Here is a 14,370-nt window from a genome sequence, read left to right as displayed (position 1 = left end):
CCGAGGACTTTGATGAAGGCAAGGTGAAAGGGTTGATTATCGAAATTAATCGAGGGGTTTAGAGGCTTATTGAGAGGGTTCTAGGACTTGGGTGGGTCAGCTCCGGGGCTTCGTCGGCTCCGGCGTCGGCAGCACGAGAGAAGGAGATGGAGAGAGACATGGTAGGGTGGAGGAGGAAATAGGGGATGGCAGCGGTGGCGTGCACAAAAGAAGGAAAATAAGAGAGGACGAGGGGCAAGTTGGGATGCACGACGCACGTGCGGGGGAATTCTTTTTTTAAAATTCTAGGTGTTACACACAGGATGATATGAGTTCATCATTGTTATTATCATATCAATCACACCAACCAGAGCCACAACAACTTTATTATACTCCATATCCACAATTTGCATATGCTTATGGTGTGCCTATGCTGATACTAGTCGTTCCCGTACATATTTACTATTTTTATCATACCATAGAAGAATTGCAAAAATTTTATTTGTATGAAGACTATGTGAGACGTTATAATGAGTAATACTATCAATGAATGAATTTTGAAGATTATCAACAGTAAACATTCTTGTGTTATTTTATACCGGCAAATGAAGTCTTTAATCCTCCTCCTCATTCTACGTACAACTAGATATTAGTTTTAATTATTGAACTATTATCAATTAATATTATGTGTTCAATTATATTATGGAGTATTCAATCATATTATGGAGTGTTCAATCATTAATATTAGTTTTAATCAATTATTCAATCACATTATGTGTTGAATAATATTTATATTTAACTATTGCTTTATTTTTAATATAACATGTTATTTACAAAAATAATCTAAAGATAAAACACTATAATGTAGGTTTTAATACATATATTTAAACCAAAAAACAAAGATTGATATGCTGAAGACCTAAAAATATCTCTAAATATTCTAAAAAATTTATTAGAAAATATTATAAATGTGTACTAGTGGTACGCTGGGGTGTGCAAAGGCATGCCGTGGCGATGGTAGCACGACATGACCATCGTTGTTGCCAACACTTGCTAGATGTGACAATGGCAACAAAACAGTAACCTTTGAGATGCATGAGTTCTTTTATAGAAATTAAAAATTAGAGTTCAGTAGATCCTACGAATAATGTAGATGTAATATTAAGATTTGTTAATTTACTCTAGAATGGTCAAGATTAAGGATTATACTCTAGTCTAAATTTGTCAGCTTCTGGTCTGCCCTTTTAAGATGATCTAGTTTATTCTTCCAAAAAGAACCTCTGCATAAGCCAAATGATTTATTCAACTACTACAAAAGAAAATTTTGGGAAATTTAATCGTCTCCTTTACACATACTACTTTCTTTTGCTTGTCCCATCTTATGTTCATATTGCTGTCACATTTGAATTTCGTTTATGGGATTAAACTCAAGTTTTTTTATTAATTGCGCACTGACATCATTTTCTCTGGATTCTTTTTTATGCATCTAATTTGCATCATAATTGAAGCATCCAAACTTTGAATTTTATTATTTAAGTATGTGTTATAGTTTTGTTGGCATCCTAAATAAGTGCCAGAATGACTTCATACTATCAAATATGCAGGCACCACCTGGATCAGCAACCTCTAATGATCAAGCACGACAGGCCGTAAGTGTTCATCAACATAACTTTATATTGACTCTTTAAATCAATAGACACTAATCTATACACTTGGTTGCTTGCTCACATTTTGTGAGCCCAAGTAATTTGAGAACCAAATTCTAGATATAAATTAAAATTTATACATTTTTCTTTTCTTGCTAAGTGTTTATCTAGGTAGTCGCAGACCAATGGCATTTCTCAAGAAATAGTGCTAGTATGAATGCTCGGAATCACCAAATGCACGAACACGGGACACGGACATGACACGACACTGACACCGTAAATTTTGACAATATAGGACAAAGACATGGCATAGAACACGGCAAAATAAATAAATAAATAATATATATATATATATATACATCTAAAGTAAAAGTTTGCAATGCAATAGTATTAAATACATATACATCAAGCTATAAGAACTAAGAAGTATACATCAAGCTGTAAGACTAATTTAATGATAAGAATAAATTGAAAGACAATCAAAAGTGTACAAAATTTTAAAAAGGCATCAAATTATCATTACAAGCCCCAAAAGTACAAAACATATCTAACTATCCAAGTAACTGAGTTTCACAGAAGTTGAAAAACTAACAATCATTACAAAATAGCAACATAAGGTAGAACATTCATCTTCAGCTGGCTCATTGCCTTAATCAATAAACATTATAGTCTCCAAATCCGGTTTATCAATTGAGAGATTAGCAAACTCTAACATTCCTGCACCATTAAAGGAATCATAAGAATTTTCTCTAACATCCCATATCTTGGTCTCCTCTCTCAAATAATCTGGAGACCTCTTTAATAGAAGGCGAAGATTAGTATACATATATACTAAATCTTCAGCTCTCTGTGGAGTTATCTTATTCTTTTTCAATGAATGGATGAAAGAATAGGTACTCTAGTTCTTCTTACAACTTGAAGAAGAGCAAGGTTGCTCAAGTACCCTAAGTGCTAAATTATGAAGAATAGGAGCAGAAGCACCATGAGCACCCCACCAGATGTTTGGATCAAACTCATTTCTATCTACTATCGAGTCATATTGAACAAAACTTTTTGTTGATTTGGAGAAACTAATATACTCTTAGTATACTATTTTTCATTAAATAACCTTTTTAAGCATTTATTTCTCATATTAGGAATTTTCAAATCCTTATACGGTGGTACACGATTTGGATCCTCTTGAATCCATGATGAGCTATAATACCTATTAACATAATCATCTAATTAGTCAACAATAGCAATGAAAGAACAATAAAATATTTAATCATAAGAAAGAGGACTATAGAAATGAAATTAACCTTGGATTCAAATAATATGCTAAGCAATGTAGTGGTGTATTGCTTTTGTCCCATGTATCCACAAGGATTTGTGCACCATTGAATAAAAAATAGATTCCTCACCTTCCTTTTTGTTTTCATGCATAAATATGAATGTTTTTATCTTTTCAATCATTGTATCCCACATTTCATATATCAAATGTAAGCATAGTTTATTTATGTCTGCAACCTGTAGCATACTATATATAGGTTTTGTGAAGGCAAGTATATATTCAATTTTATTCCACCAAATATCATCGAGGACTTTATCTTTGATAAATTGTGCTTTGCCAATATCATCTTCCCCGTAAGAACTCTATTTATCACTAATTACCAATGATTGAAGGCCCTTCTTGATCTTCTTAAATTTTTTTAACATTATAATCATCGAAGCAAAGCGAATCTTCGCAATAGCAAACAATTTTAAGTTAATAAATTTATTAAAGATAGCCAACCTCATTGAATGTTGCATGATGAAATTTTTTATGCACATTATATCCTCTGCAATTACTGAAATCCAGCTACACTCATCTAAGACAATCTCATTTGCCTCAGTACTCTTTGCTAGACATATATTCTTCAAAGCTAAGTTGAGAGTATGAACTACACATGAAGTCCAAAAAATGTGAGAAAATCTTACTTCAAGAAGTATCTCTGCTGCCTTACAAATAGGTGCATTATTTGTAACCACTTGGGCTACATTATGAGGCCCAAATCACAGCCCTCAAGAACATAGGGCCACTCTTAGTCATTGCTAAAAAGTTTATAAGCGGTCTCCTCTATGCATTAATCCAACCTTCACATACAATACTCAACCCTTTCTCCCCCCATGTGCTTCGAATAGGGTTTAGCAATATTTTAATATTTGCTTTCTCTTGTTGAAGTAGTGTAGTTCTCAATATATTATAGCCAGAGGGCACAAATTCAGAAATATTATTATTTGCTGCAAATTGAAATGCTTTAACATAGTGAGAGTTCCTTGCCAGATAAAAAGGCAACCCAGCTGAATAAAACATTCTTACAATCTCGCAATATAATTGATTGCAAGCACCAGAATTAAATGACTTCTCAATAGGTATCATTCCTGTTGCTCTTTTTTTCCTTGATGTCCTTCCCATATCAAAACACGCACCTCCAACTGAGCTACTAGAAGATGCTATTTGTCCAAATTTTGATAAAAGAATTTGTTTAGGCATCAAATTTTTAATTCTCAACTCGGTCATATCAACAACCCTTTTCATTTCCAAAATATGTTCACTACTCACTTTTGGACAATCTCTAATTCCATGCCCACTAATTTTTAGTAAATGAGTCTTTACTCTATAATATGATCCTTTATAGATTTGTTGACAGTAATTACATCTAAAATTATAATTTTCTCCACCTTCTCCCAATTTCTCCATTTTAGTAACATATCTCCACAAAGGAGTATTATCATCCACAGAAGATACAGTGTTTTGACTAGGATCAGGACTATTTTCAGTATTCATTTTTCTTCAACCGCAATAAAAATATAAAACTACGTTAGTAGAAAGATATGTATTAGCAGATTAACAATTTAATAGAGAGAGAAGCTTTAATATAATTTAATAATTTAAATAACAAGAGAGGAAACATGAAAGAAATTAGAGGGAGAAATTGGGATTAAGCCCTATCGGTATAAAAAATAACTGTCGATATAAAAACATAACTAACATAAATTAAAATAACTAACAGGTTATCACACTAATTAGAATTAAAATAACTAACGAAAATTTAAATTTAAGATTAAGCCCTCTCGGAGAGAGAGAGAGAGAGACAGAGACAGAGATAGAGAGAGAGAGACATAGAGAGAGAGAAGAACATGTCGCCCTCGCCGTGTGCAGCCTGTCGCACTCGCTCAGCAGCCCGTCGGCCGTTGCGATCGTCGCCTTGGATTCAGCTGCTCCGCTTGAGGGTTTTAGAGCTTGGATCGTCGCTCAACAGTTAGCAGTGAGGTGTAAGGATGAGGATTTAGGATTGTGTTTAGTTATTTATTATCGAGTTTGGATCCAAGTTAATAAAAACTGACCCAACCCAACCCGATAAACATTAGCCAAAATTTCGCCCATCCCCGCCCGTGTCCCAGTAGTGTCCCGCACGTGTCCAATTTTTTTATTTTTTATTATTTAATTATGGATACTCCAAACTCGTTTTGGTCATGTGTCCCACGCAGGTCCAACGTGTGTTCGTGTCCGACACGGACACCTCCTCCTAGGAGAGGTGTCCGTGCTTTATTGAATATAAGTACTCTTTTCAAAGATATTTCTATCTAATAATAACTGTGCCAGTGGCACGAGGCATGCCAATCGGCACAACCTCAGTCACTCCTTTGCGTGCCATTGGTTAGCATTTAACATAATTTTAATAAACGTTTTAGGATATTTAGATATATTTTTGGGTCTTCGGCATGTTAATTTTTGGTTTCTGATTTAAATATTTATATTAAAACTTACATTATAGTATTTTATCTTTAGATTATTTTTTATAAATGACCTAGTTTATTAAAGATAAAGCAATAGTCAAATACAAATATTATTGAATACATAGTATGATTGAATACAGTTACTAAAACTAATAATAATGATTGAACATTCCATAATATGATTGAATACTCCATTTTAAAGTTGATTGATGATGATTGATGGAATTTAAGAAAAAAAAGAAAAATAGGCTCCACAAGTCATTTGTTAAGAAAATGGCTAAAATTGATTTGATGATAGTTGACGAAAATAGAATTTTTTTTAAATGGCACCATTTCAGCCAGAGACCTGCACGGCTCGACACGGGTGTGCCACTAGCCCACTATGAGTCAAGTCCCCACTACTAGCATAGCAAGTGCCAGTCGACACGGGGCGTGCCGACTGGCATAGCCATCCTTGGTTCTATCAACTTATAATAGAAAAATATTAACTTTAGAGATGCCACAGCCCACAGGTATTATATAACAAAAAAAGCAAGTAGCATTATTACTGATAAATCCTCCACACAATTTTGCATGAAAACATTAACTTTAGCAAACTTGGATGACAGTTTAAACTTTTAACTCTTTTGCAGATGAAGAAGCGTTCTTATGCTGAATTAGACATTTTTACTAAAAGATGGCAACATGCAGTGGTAAAGGATAAGTGTTGGACTGACCCTTATCCTGAATAACAGAACATCTATTTTCTGTTTCCTATCAGCGTCCTTTCAAATTTATATAATAGTTCAGCCCAAATCTCACAGTAGTCTGTTCAAAGTGGCAAACCATGACAAACAACTCTGCAGCATATGACGAAGCCAAAAGTACGTATTTTCTATGAGGTTACATACCACTTATATACCAACTGGAATTTCAAGTAAGCAGATACTTGCAACTCCAATGTTTTATTAGGTGCAATTTCATTGTTCATTCTTTCTTGATCAGACTGAGTATATTGTATCTGTACTGAGGTCACAAAGTTGTAAAGTACATTTATATATATATACATACATATATATATTTTAATCACTGCTTCAATTACATTTTACATGGGTTGAGCAATCTTAATAGTGGACTTGCATAATGTTTTTTCTGTCTATCCTCTTACATTGACCAGAATTATACCTGGAAAGTACTTGGTTGAGATTATATTTTTCTCTATTCTCAAAATTAGTTTGACTTAGTTATTTGTAATGAGCTACTCTTTCTTCTTCCAATTCATAAGGAAATATTTGTTTATGGAGATTTCTTCAGCAACCTGCATTGTCCAATTTTTATCTTCTGTAGATTTTTATTAGTTATTAACTTCTTTTGGATCACCGAAATTAAATAATGGGCCAACTTAAGGTCTGTTTGACATATTTTCATTTGGTCAGACAATATTAATAGAAAATCCTAAAGCACTCAAATTCATGATATAACCTTACAGGTGAACCCTCAATCCTACAATTTATTTACAATCGTGTGGGAACTAGAAGTTAGAAAACCTAACAAACTATTATTGTATAATTTGTACCCAAATCTGACTTGAAGTAAAAAAGTTAACTCTTAAAATAAGTATCACTGTGCTCCTAGTTGCCAAGAAAGAGAAGTGTCTGAATTTATATTGCATATAAGTTTTCTGGCACAGTTCTGAAAAGTCACTCATTGTTTCAGAAAAGAGTGCAGAGCCAAACAACAAATTTCAGAACACAATGAGAATTATCTTATAAAAAGTAACTATTTAAAATCTTCTTATGCTGATTACTTGTAATTTGCGGGCAATATACTCATTTCCTCTCTGCAAAACTAGGAAGACAAAGCATTTCTTCCATATCTGCTACATCCAACCAAATAAGTAACCTTTTTTTTTTCTTCTTTCATTGTCCTGCAAACCAAAATCTACCTTCATGAGTCAGTCTGTGAGGAGTTAGCAACCTGACGATCAGTTTAGTGCTGAACAAGCTTTGTATGCGAGTTTTGATGTTCGTCACTTGCCCTTCATGAGATATCATACAAATTTATAATCCCAGAAATACGAAGTATAGAATCGTTACAGGCAATGAGACTATCATTCCGAAGATTACCCTGTAATGAATATCAGAATAAATTGGCATCTTGAAGTTAGCATTGTGCAGATTTTACTGTGTGTAAAATTGAAGCTAATTGGGAATTAACAGTTCTTTTCCTACTGTAATATTCTTTTCTTTTTGAACATTACTCCTCTCTAACTAGAATTTTTGAAGTATAGAAGACTTACGCTGTACTTAACACCTCTGGATGTAGATTGTATTCCCTTGCAAACACAAAAGGCACAATTCCTTGAGGCAGTGCAGCCTGAAAATGGATTGTTTCAGTGACAGAACTTCAATAATCTCTCTTTTTATTGTTCTTTCTGAACAAGATCCTTGTTCTTACAAATAAGATGCTTGATTTTCTAATTTTTGCATCTTTTATATTGCTACCGATGTTTTAGTCTTCTGTAAACCTCCTCTGTACATATTTTTGTGTCGACTCCTTTTCGGGTAAATTTGCAAAACACCACCTCCAGTTCATTCATAACAAATATTTCTAATATATTCTTCTTTTTCCTAGTAAGTATCCTTAGGTGGTTTTCTTGCAAAACTGGAAAGAGAGGAAGAAAATAAGTCCATTTTTTTAGTTTTTTTTTTCTTTAAAGTGAAATACTTAGAATATTCATTGTCAATTATTAGGTCTGATCTTTTGCAAATTTGTCTAAGAACAGTAGAAGGTATCTACAAATCAAATTTGTCTAAGCAAAAAGAGTAGGCTTTTATCTTTTTATAAGTAAAAGCCTTCTAAATTTTTATACTCACCTGAACTATTGATACTTTCAGTGTGGTGCTTCTGATGCCAACTGCAAGAGAAGCTACTGCCATCACAGCAGGCCCAGCTGCAAACCTCATCAGCATTCCATATGTTGTCAATCTCCATCCACATGCTATAATGCTTGGTTGCAAAGCCATGAACAGCCCTGAGTAGTTTAAAGCAGCCTATCATTCTACTTACCCAATTCCCACAAAAACCTCCAAAATTGTAGTTTTAAAATCAATTTTAGTTCTTACCTAAACTGAACATGGCCATTCCAAGACCAGCATTTGATAAGATTGTAATTGAGTTCTCCATGATCAGAGGCTTCTTAAAATCCCATCTATGTAATTTTGAGGAGAAAATCAAGATACCAATCAATTGTGTGTGTGTGTGTGTGTTTTGAAAGTTAAAATGCTACCTGCAAGAAGCCAAAGCCCAACTCAGACCCAAGAGACTAGCATATGTATTTGGATTCTTGATGAGCTTATACCAAACCATTCTCATGATCAAACAAACCATCCAAGATGAGTTGCTTGAAGCCACTTCCTTGTTCTTATCTTCTACTGTGTTCTGGTTACCTTTCTCATCTGGGTTCTTAATCTCTTCTTTGCTGCAGACTTTCACAGACTGCTCACGTAGACCTGCTCATGCAAACAAAGATGTAAATATAGAGTTGAGTAGTTTGAAATATAGTTTTCTATCTTTCACTTGACTTGCCTCCAGAATTGCAGCACCCACATTTCCAAACAAACTTGTGCAGCTCCTTTGAATCTGGTGCTGCTATGTCTATGCTCTGAAGCCTTTCTTGTTCAAGATCCGGCGATGTCTTTGCGATGATAACATCAACCACTTCATCCTCTTTGGCTAACTGGACTGGTAGAGTCTCTCTACTTTCACTAGTCTTCTCCATGATGGAATTTCTCGCAGCTCGGTATTCGAAAAGAAAGAGTAGGACAGTGTACCAAATTATGCTCTGGAGAACCACTACTTGGATCATTAGGTCCTCTTGGTTGTCTCCATACATTGATTTGAGAAGAGGGATCCCCATGACAAGTGTGTTAGGGAGTGTGCAGAGTGAGAACAGAGTGATGCACCAACCTAGACTTCTCCTCTGAGAGAAACAGGCCCATAAGAAGAGCACAAGGAGGACTAGAATCTTTGAAGCGGCATCAGCTGCGATGAACAAGATGTTCATCTTGAAAGGGTTGATGCGGGAGATGAAGTCGAAGGAGAGAAGAGGGATCGCGAAGATGGCCACGAAGCGGTTGATGCCGGTGCATTGCTCTGGTGTGAAGATCTTCCACCACTTTACAGAGGCATAGGCTAAGAACATGGTAATGTAGAGTGGAACCACAGCACTTAGGACATTGTATATGTCTCTGGGTGTAATCATCATGTAGTATTCTCTCTGAACTCTTCTGTTATGCTTCTACTGTGGTTTTAATGGAGTCTAGGATTCTTTTTGGAGCTTGGAATGGTGAACTGAAGGCAAATTGGATTGGTCTAGGAGAATTGTTTCAGTGGAGATAATTGCACTAGTTGCAGTAGAATAGAAGGATATGAAATTTTACCATATTGAGATAGCAGTTGTTATAGGATAAAAAGATAACTTAGGAGTGAACTTTATCTTTCTCTCTCTCCGTAGAGTAATTAGGTGGAAATAGCAATCTTAAGAACCATACTTTTAACACTTTGAGATGTCACTTTGTATACCTGCACAGCATTACTAGTAAGTATTACATTGCTTGTATGAAAGTATATTTTCTACAACTACTTTGAGAGAGAGAGAGAGAGAGAGAGAGAGAGTCTTTCCATGAGGACTCCTTTACCCAGATATTCTTGGGTCAAAGGTGATCATGGATACTTAGCTGACATCACAAAGTTCCAAATCATACAACAATTAAATTAAGAAAGGTTCAAAATTTTATAAGATGATTTGAAAAGAATCAAAAATCACTCTCCAAGTTTATAACCATCCTAGGTCTGCACACCAAACATTATATCCAAACAGATGACAATCTAGTCCATACTCCATATGAGTGCCACATAAGTGCGTCAAGAAGACATCAATTTTCTTCAATATATAAAAGTTGCCAACACTTCCAGCAGTGATTTCTTGGTACCTTTAGCAAATTAAAAGGATTGCTATTGACATAGTTGAAATGATCGTTTGACTGTTTGGAGTTTTATGATCTAAAATATACTAGGCACCCCTAGAAATATTTGCACCATTCATTCTACACCCACTTCCTTCAGTTTGAAAGCATTGATGCCTCAAGAGATATACTTCTAGAGCAGGCACAAACATATAGAATCATCTTATCCCTTCAATAAGTCACTGAGAAAGGCTAAGAGATGCTTAAAGTAACCATGTCTTTAGGTTTCAATGGTCTAAAAAGATAGGGTAGAGAAAAGACACAGGAAATACACTGCACTATCTAAGTCTGTAGACTAATTCTTCTGATATATAAATTAGCTACATAACTCTGAATTCAAACTATGTGCATATAGTACTATGATAGAATGCATTGGTAGACAGCTTCATCTAATCCCTTTTTTAGCACTAGATTCTTGCATTGCTAGGGAGATGCTCTTCAGTCTTAGTCTCTTATTAGACATTTGAATGCCATCACATGTCTGAGGAGAGAATAATGACAAGTCTCATCTCATGCCGGTGGTCTTCTATTCTTCTAACATACCACACCTTCCTAACCCCACTCTTTTAGTCCAGTCTCTGTGGGCATCCAATAAAGAATTCAATTGAGTGCTAATTAGTCATTTTCCATTTAACTTTTTTTTTGTTTTGTTTTGGGAGTGTAATAATATTTTACTTAGTGTATAAATTTGCTTATTCTAGAGAAAGTAAGTTATATTAAATTAGAATCGCCGACTCAGATAACGATTTTTCTACGCGACATCCACCTGGATTAGGACAGCATCTACTCTTGTAAATAAGTTTAAAATTCACTTATTTGAATATATTAGAATTACATTAGTAAAAAGCGAGAGAGAGAAAGAGAAAAAACTCCAAGTTGCTTGGAGTCTCAGTTCTTGGCATTCATGAGTTTGCATGAAGAGGCATGCATGTGGGTGGGGGCATGCAGCACGTCGCACACCATGGGGGTGTCATAGAATGACCGCAGGACCATGTAGCCATAAAGGTGAACATACCATACCAATGGGATTCTATTGGTTGAGAGAGAGAGAGAGAGAGAGGGAGATAGAAACATAGAATTAGTTCCTTAAGAACTTTTATCATCTATATCAACTAGCCTACTTGTATTATGATTCGTCCCTATCACCATATTTAGTGTGATAATTATTTTGGGTGATGATTAGATTCTCTAAAGAAAACAAGCCATTTTCTCATCTTGGTATGATTTAAATTTAGGTTTTGTCTCAAATCATTTTATATTTTTAATAATAAAACAAGGAAAAACAAATAATTTTTCTCCTTTGTTAAATAGCTAGATAATAACCTAAAAAGAATAAATATTGAAATTAATTAGTGAACTATTTTTATATGAACCCCAAAAAAGTTAGAACAATGTGCTAGAAGTAATTGAAGGTTGCTATAATTATTAGTATTTCTACTTAAATTTAATGTATATTAGTTTGCTAAATAAAAGCGGATATAATGAAGTTTCTACCATAGTTAATGATCTCAAATCAAAATTTATAAAATGGCACAAATCAATCTAAAGATGCTTATGTCCCCCCCTAGTTATTGAAAACACTCCAAAATCTCTCTTTCGTTAGTAATTTGATAGATTTTTCCGTAGAAAATTAATATGTGAGTGTCCCTTGATTAATTTTATATCCTTTTGAAACTATTTTACCCTAACTTTAGGAAAAAGAAGAAAGTATTTAATAAAATTGTCATTTGATATTTTTCATTAACGACGTCAAAGAGACAAGAGATTTTTCATAGACGGTGTACAAAAATAAGGGTGTATGCAAAAATGGTTCTAATAAAATTATTCCTATATAACATTCAAATATAAATAAGAGAGTTAAGAATCTCTTGCCTTACCCTGAAAGAAGAAGATGATCTCACATAAAGAATTTCCTGTCAACCCCTCCTCCAAGGTTCAATGGAGACTAGAGATTCTAAGCATTGGCAACATCACAGATGTGTTCAATGCTCTATTGAAATAAAGAGTACTAGAAGTTAGGCAAAAGAGAGAGTTTTGGAAGGTTGAGATAAAGGTTGAAGATGGTTTATTTCTTTATTTTTCATGCTTTATTTGTTGTTGTAGGGTTTCTTAAATGAGAATTGATATTTACAGACTAAGGATTACTATTGATCAAGCTATTATAAGTAAAATAACTATAATTAACATTTATTATTTTCATAATTAAGCTTAAAAAAGAAGAACAGAAGAGTCCCCCACCAAATTCTCTGGTTGGGTATAACTTCCCATGTATTGTGGTTTAAAACCATTTTAAAATTTTATTTCTTAAAATTACAATGATAAGTTACTGGGAGGAAACAGTAACTAAGCAATAAAGTAAGGATGGGATACCTAATTCTTTTGGGAAAAAGGATTAAGTTTTAAGGATGTAAATCATTATGGTAGTGTTAGTAATAATAAAGATAAACTGTGAAATGTTTTAAAATAAATTTCCCTAGAATCAATTGTATTGTGAAATCAAATTTATAAATCTCATGGTGGAACTTATAATGAAAGTGTTAAGTATTTTGAGAGGAACGGGAAGTTTTAAAATATTGAAAGGAAGTGCAAGAGAAAAATAAAAATAAAAATAAAAATACAGCACTAAACAATTTAATATGTTACCCAATAAAATTAAACAAGAAATTTTGCACTAAATATTTATAGAAGAAATTTTTTAGAATTAACTATGCCTAGACCCTTTATTAATTTTTTGTAACACTTTGACTTCCTTAACTATCTAATATATTTTTTTCTCGCTTTAGTTTCCTCAGAGAATCCTAGATCATTGACACTTTTCTAGTGTTTAAGCCAACTTTTGTCAAGGTTAGTAGACTTTGTTGTGTAAGGAGGTTGACTGATTTATCCATAACCAGCATTCTAGTAGGGTTATGGACAGCTTTGGCAAGACCTTCTTGATCACATCCTTTATATTAGTTACCCTAAGTTTCTACTCTTGATGAGTCCATTTGGACTCTTAAGTTTTGGTTGGTTGGCAAGGCTTTGTCTACATTTATTTATAGATTCCTAGATGAGCCTTAGGAGGGTAGCTCGATTACCGGGATTGACTGACTAATTCTTTAGAAGATGTGGGGAAGGTTTCTCATCGATTCCTATCTTCACGACATCTTTCTAGCCTTAGTGTGTTGCCTACCCTTAATGCCTTACTTAGTCTGCAATAATAAGCCCTTTCTTATCCTAAACCATGAGCAACAGAATTTTGGGCTAAGTTAGAACGACATATTTTTATCCCTTTCATACGTAAAAACAGCTGGTGCCAAGGTGCAACTATATACTATAAGGTGCAACTCTTGAAAAGAATGCAGCAATGTGACATTTATGGAAAGCTCGCAATGAGTTCATCTTCGTCGGGAAGAAAACAATTACCAATCTATTGTAATTTAAAATGATCTATATGACTCTTGAACTCCCCTAAGATCGCTAAGCTCGCTCGACCTATTTTAAGTAGTTCAGTTACATTGACTACTTGGATTAAGCCGCCTGAAAGCACCATCAAGCTAAACTATAATGGTGTCTACCGGACAATCTCCGATGTGGTGGGTTAGGGATTCATTGCTCATGCCCATAATGAAGATCCATTGCTTGTTAAAGTTAGCACGATATTATTTGTCCTCACTAAAGCTGGCAAGCATCATTTAGACTCTTTGATTGTTGAGTCTTACTTACTCTGTGAACCTTATCCAGTCCTATAAAGATACAAGCATTTGTGCGAGCACATCCACAACCTTTCTCTTATATTTTCTCATATTCTTTTACCCCAGTGCCAACAATCAGGCTGCCAGAGGATTTGGGCTTTTTCTACCCTTGTTGGTCTCCAAGAAATCATGTATAACCTAATAATCCCTATATTAGACCAAGGGTAAATGTCCTTATATTAGACCAGTGTTTCTTGGTGCAGTCCTGGGTAAGTGTAGTTGGAGACCTGAGATGGGGAAGTTATT

General features: G+C 34.3%; 2 protein-coding genes and 1 pseudogene across 4 annotated transcripts in view; 1 reads left to right on the top strand and 2 right to left on the bottom strand.

Annotated features, from left to right (window-relative positions):
* Nucleotides 1–6,481, top strand: part of LOC140768814 (uncharacterized) — a 49,516-nt gene extending 43,035 nt beyond the window's left edge. For both annotated transcript variants that reach the window (XM_073109236.1, XM_073109237.1), the window contains exons 13-14: nt 1,584–1,628; nt 6,017–6,481. In XM_073109236.1, coding sequence (XP_072965337.1) covers nt 1,584–1,628; nt 6,017–6,115 — 144 coding nt within the window. In that variant the 3' untranslated portion in view covers nt 6,116–6,481. The remainder of the gene's footprint in view (nt 1–1,583; nt 1,629–6,016) is intronic.
* LOC140768329 (uncharacterized) lies at nt 2,275–4,023 on the bottom strand (annotated as a pseudogene).
* A 526-nt stretch (nt 6,482–7,007) lies between the features above and the next one.
* Nucleotides 7,008–9,726, bottom strand: LOC140768825 (probable auxin efflux carrier component 1d). Of its 2 annotated transcripts, none has more exons than XM_073109253.1 (6): nt 8,952–9,726; nt 8,653–8,875; nt 8,489–8,574; nt 8,240–8,397; nt 7,663–7,739; nt 7,008–7,490 (listed from the first exon to the last, which is right to left on the bottom strand). In XM_073109253.1, the coding sequence occupies exons 1-6, from the start codon at nt 9,628–9,630 to the stop codon at nt 7,424–7,426; spliced, it is 1,290 nt and encodes a 429-aa protein (XP_072965354.1). In that variant the 5' UTR covers nt 9,631–9,726; the 3' UTR covers nt 7,008–7,423. The 2 variants fall into 2 exon arrangements, with proteins under 2 accessions (XP_072965354.1, XP_072965353.1); XM_073109252.1 differs by having other exon boundaries at nt 7,008–7,290.
* Nucleotides 9,727–14,370: the final 4,644 nt, after the last annotated feature.

Source organism: Typha angustifolia, chromosome 10, assembly GCF_048772165.1.
Source record: "Typha angustifolia cultivar Huaian chromosome 10, ASM4877216v1, whole genome shotgun sequence".
NCBI lineage: Eukaryota > Viridiplantae > Streptophyta > Magnoliopsida > Poales > Typhaceae > Typha > Typha angustifolia.
Note: the sequence above shows the minus strand (reverse complement) of the source record. Positions and strands in the feature narration are given on the sequence as shown.

Bases quoted from the DNA above. Each gene is read 5' to 3' on its own strand.
- LOC140768825 (XM_073109252.1), bottom strand. From the start codon at position 9,630: ATGATGATTACACCCAGAGACATATACAATGTCCTAAGTGCTGTGGTT. The intron at 8,876-8,951 runs GCAAGTCAAGTG...TTGCATGAGCAG, and splicing joins TGGGTGCTGCAATTCTGGAG to GTCTACGTGAGCAGTCTGTG. The intron at 7,740-8,239 runs GTGAGTATAAAA...ATCCATTTTCAG, and splicing joins TGAAAGTATCAATAGTTCAG to GCTGCACTGCCTCAAGGAAT.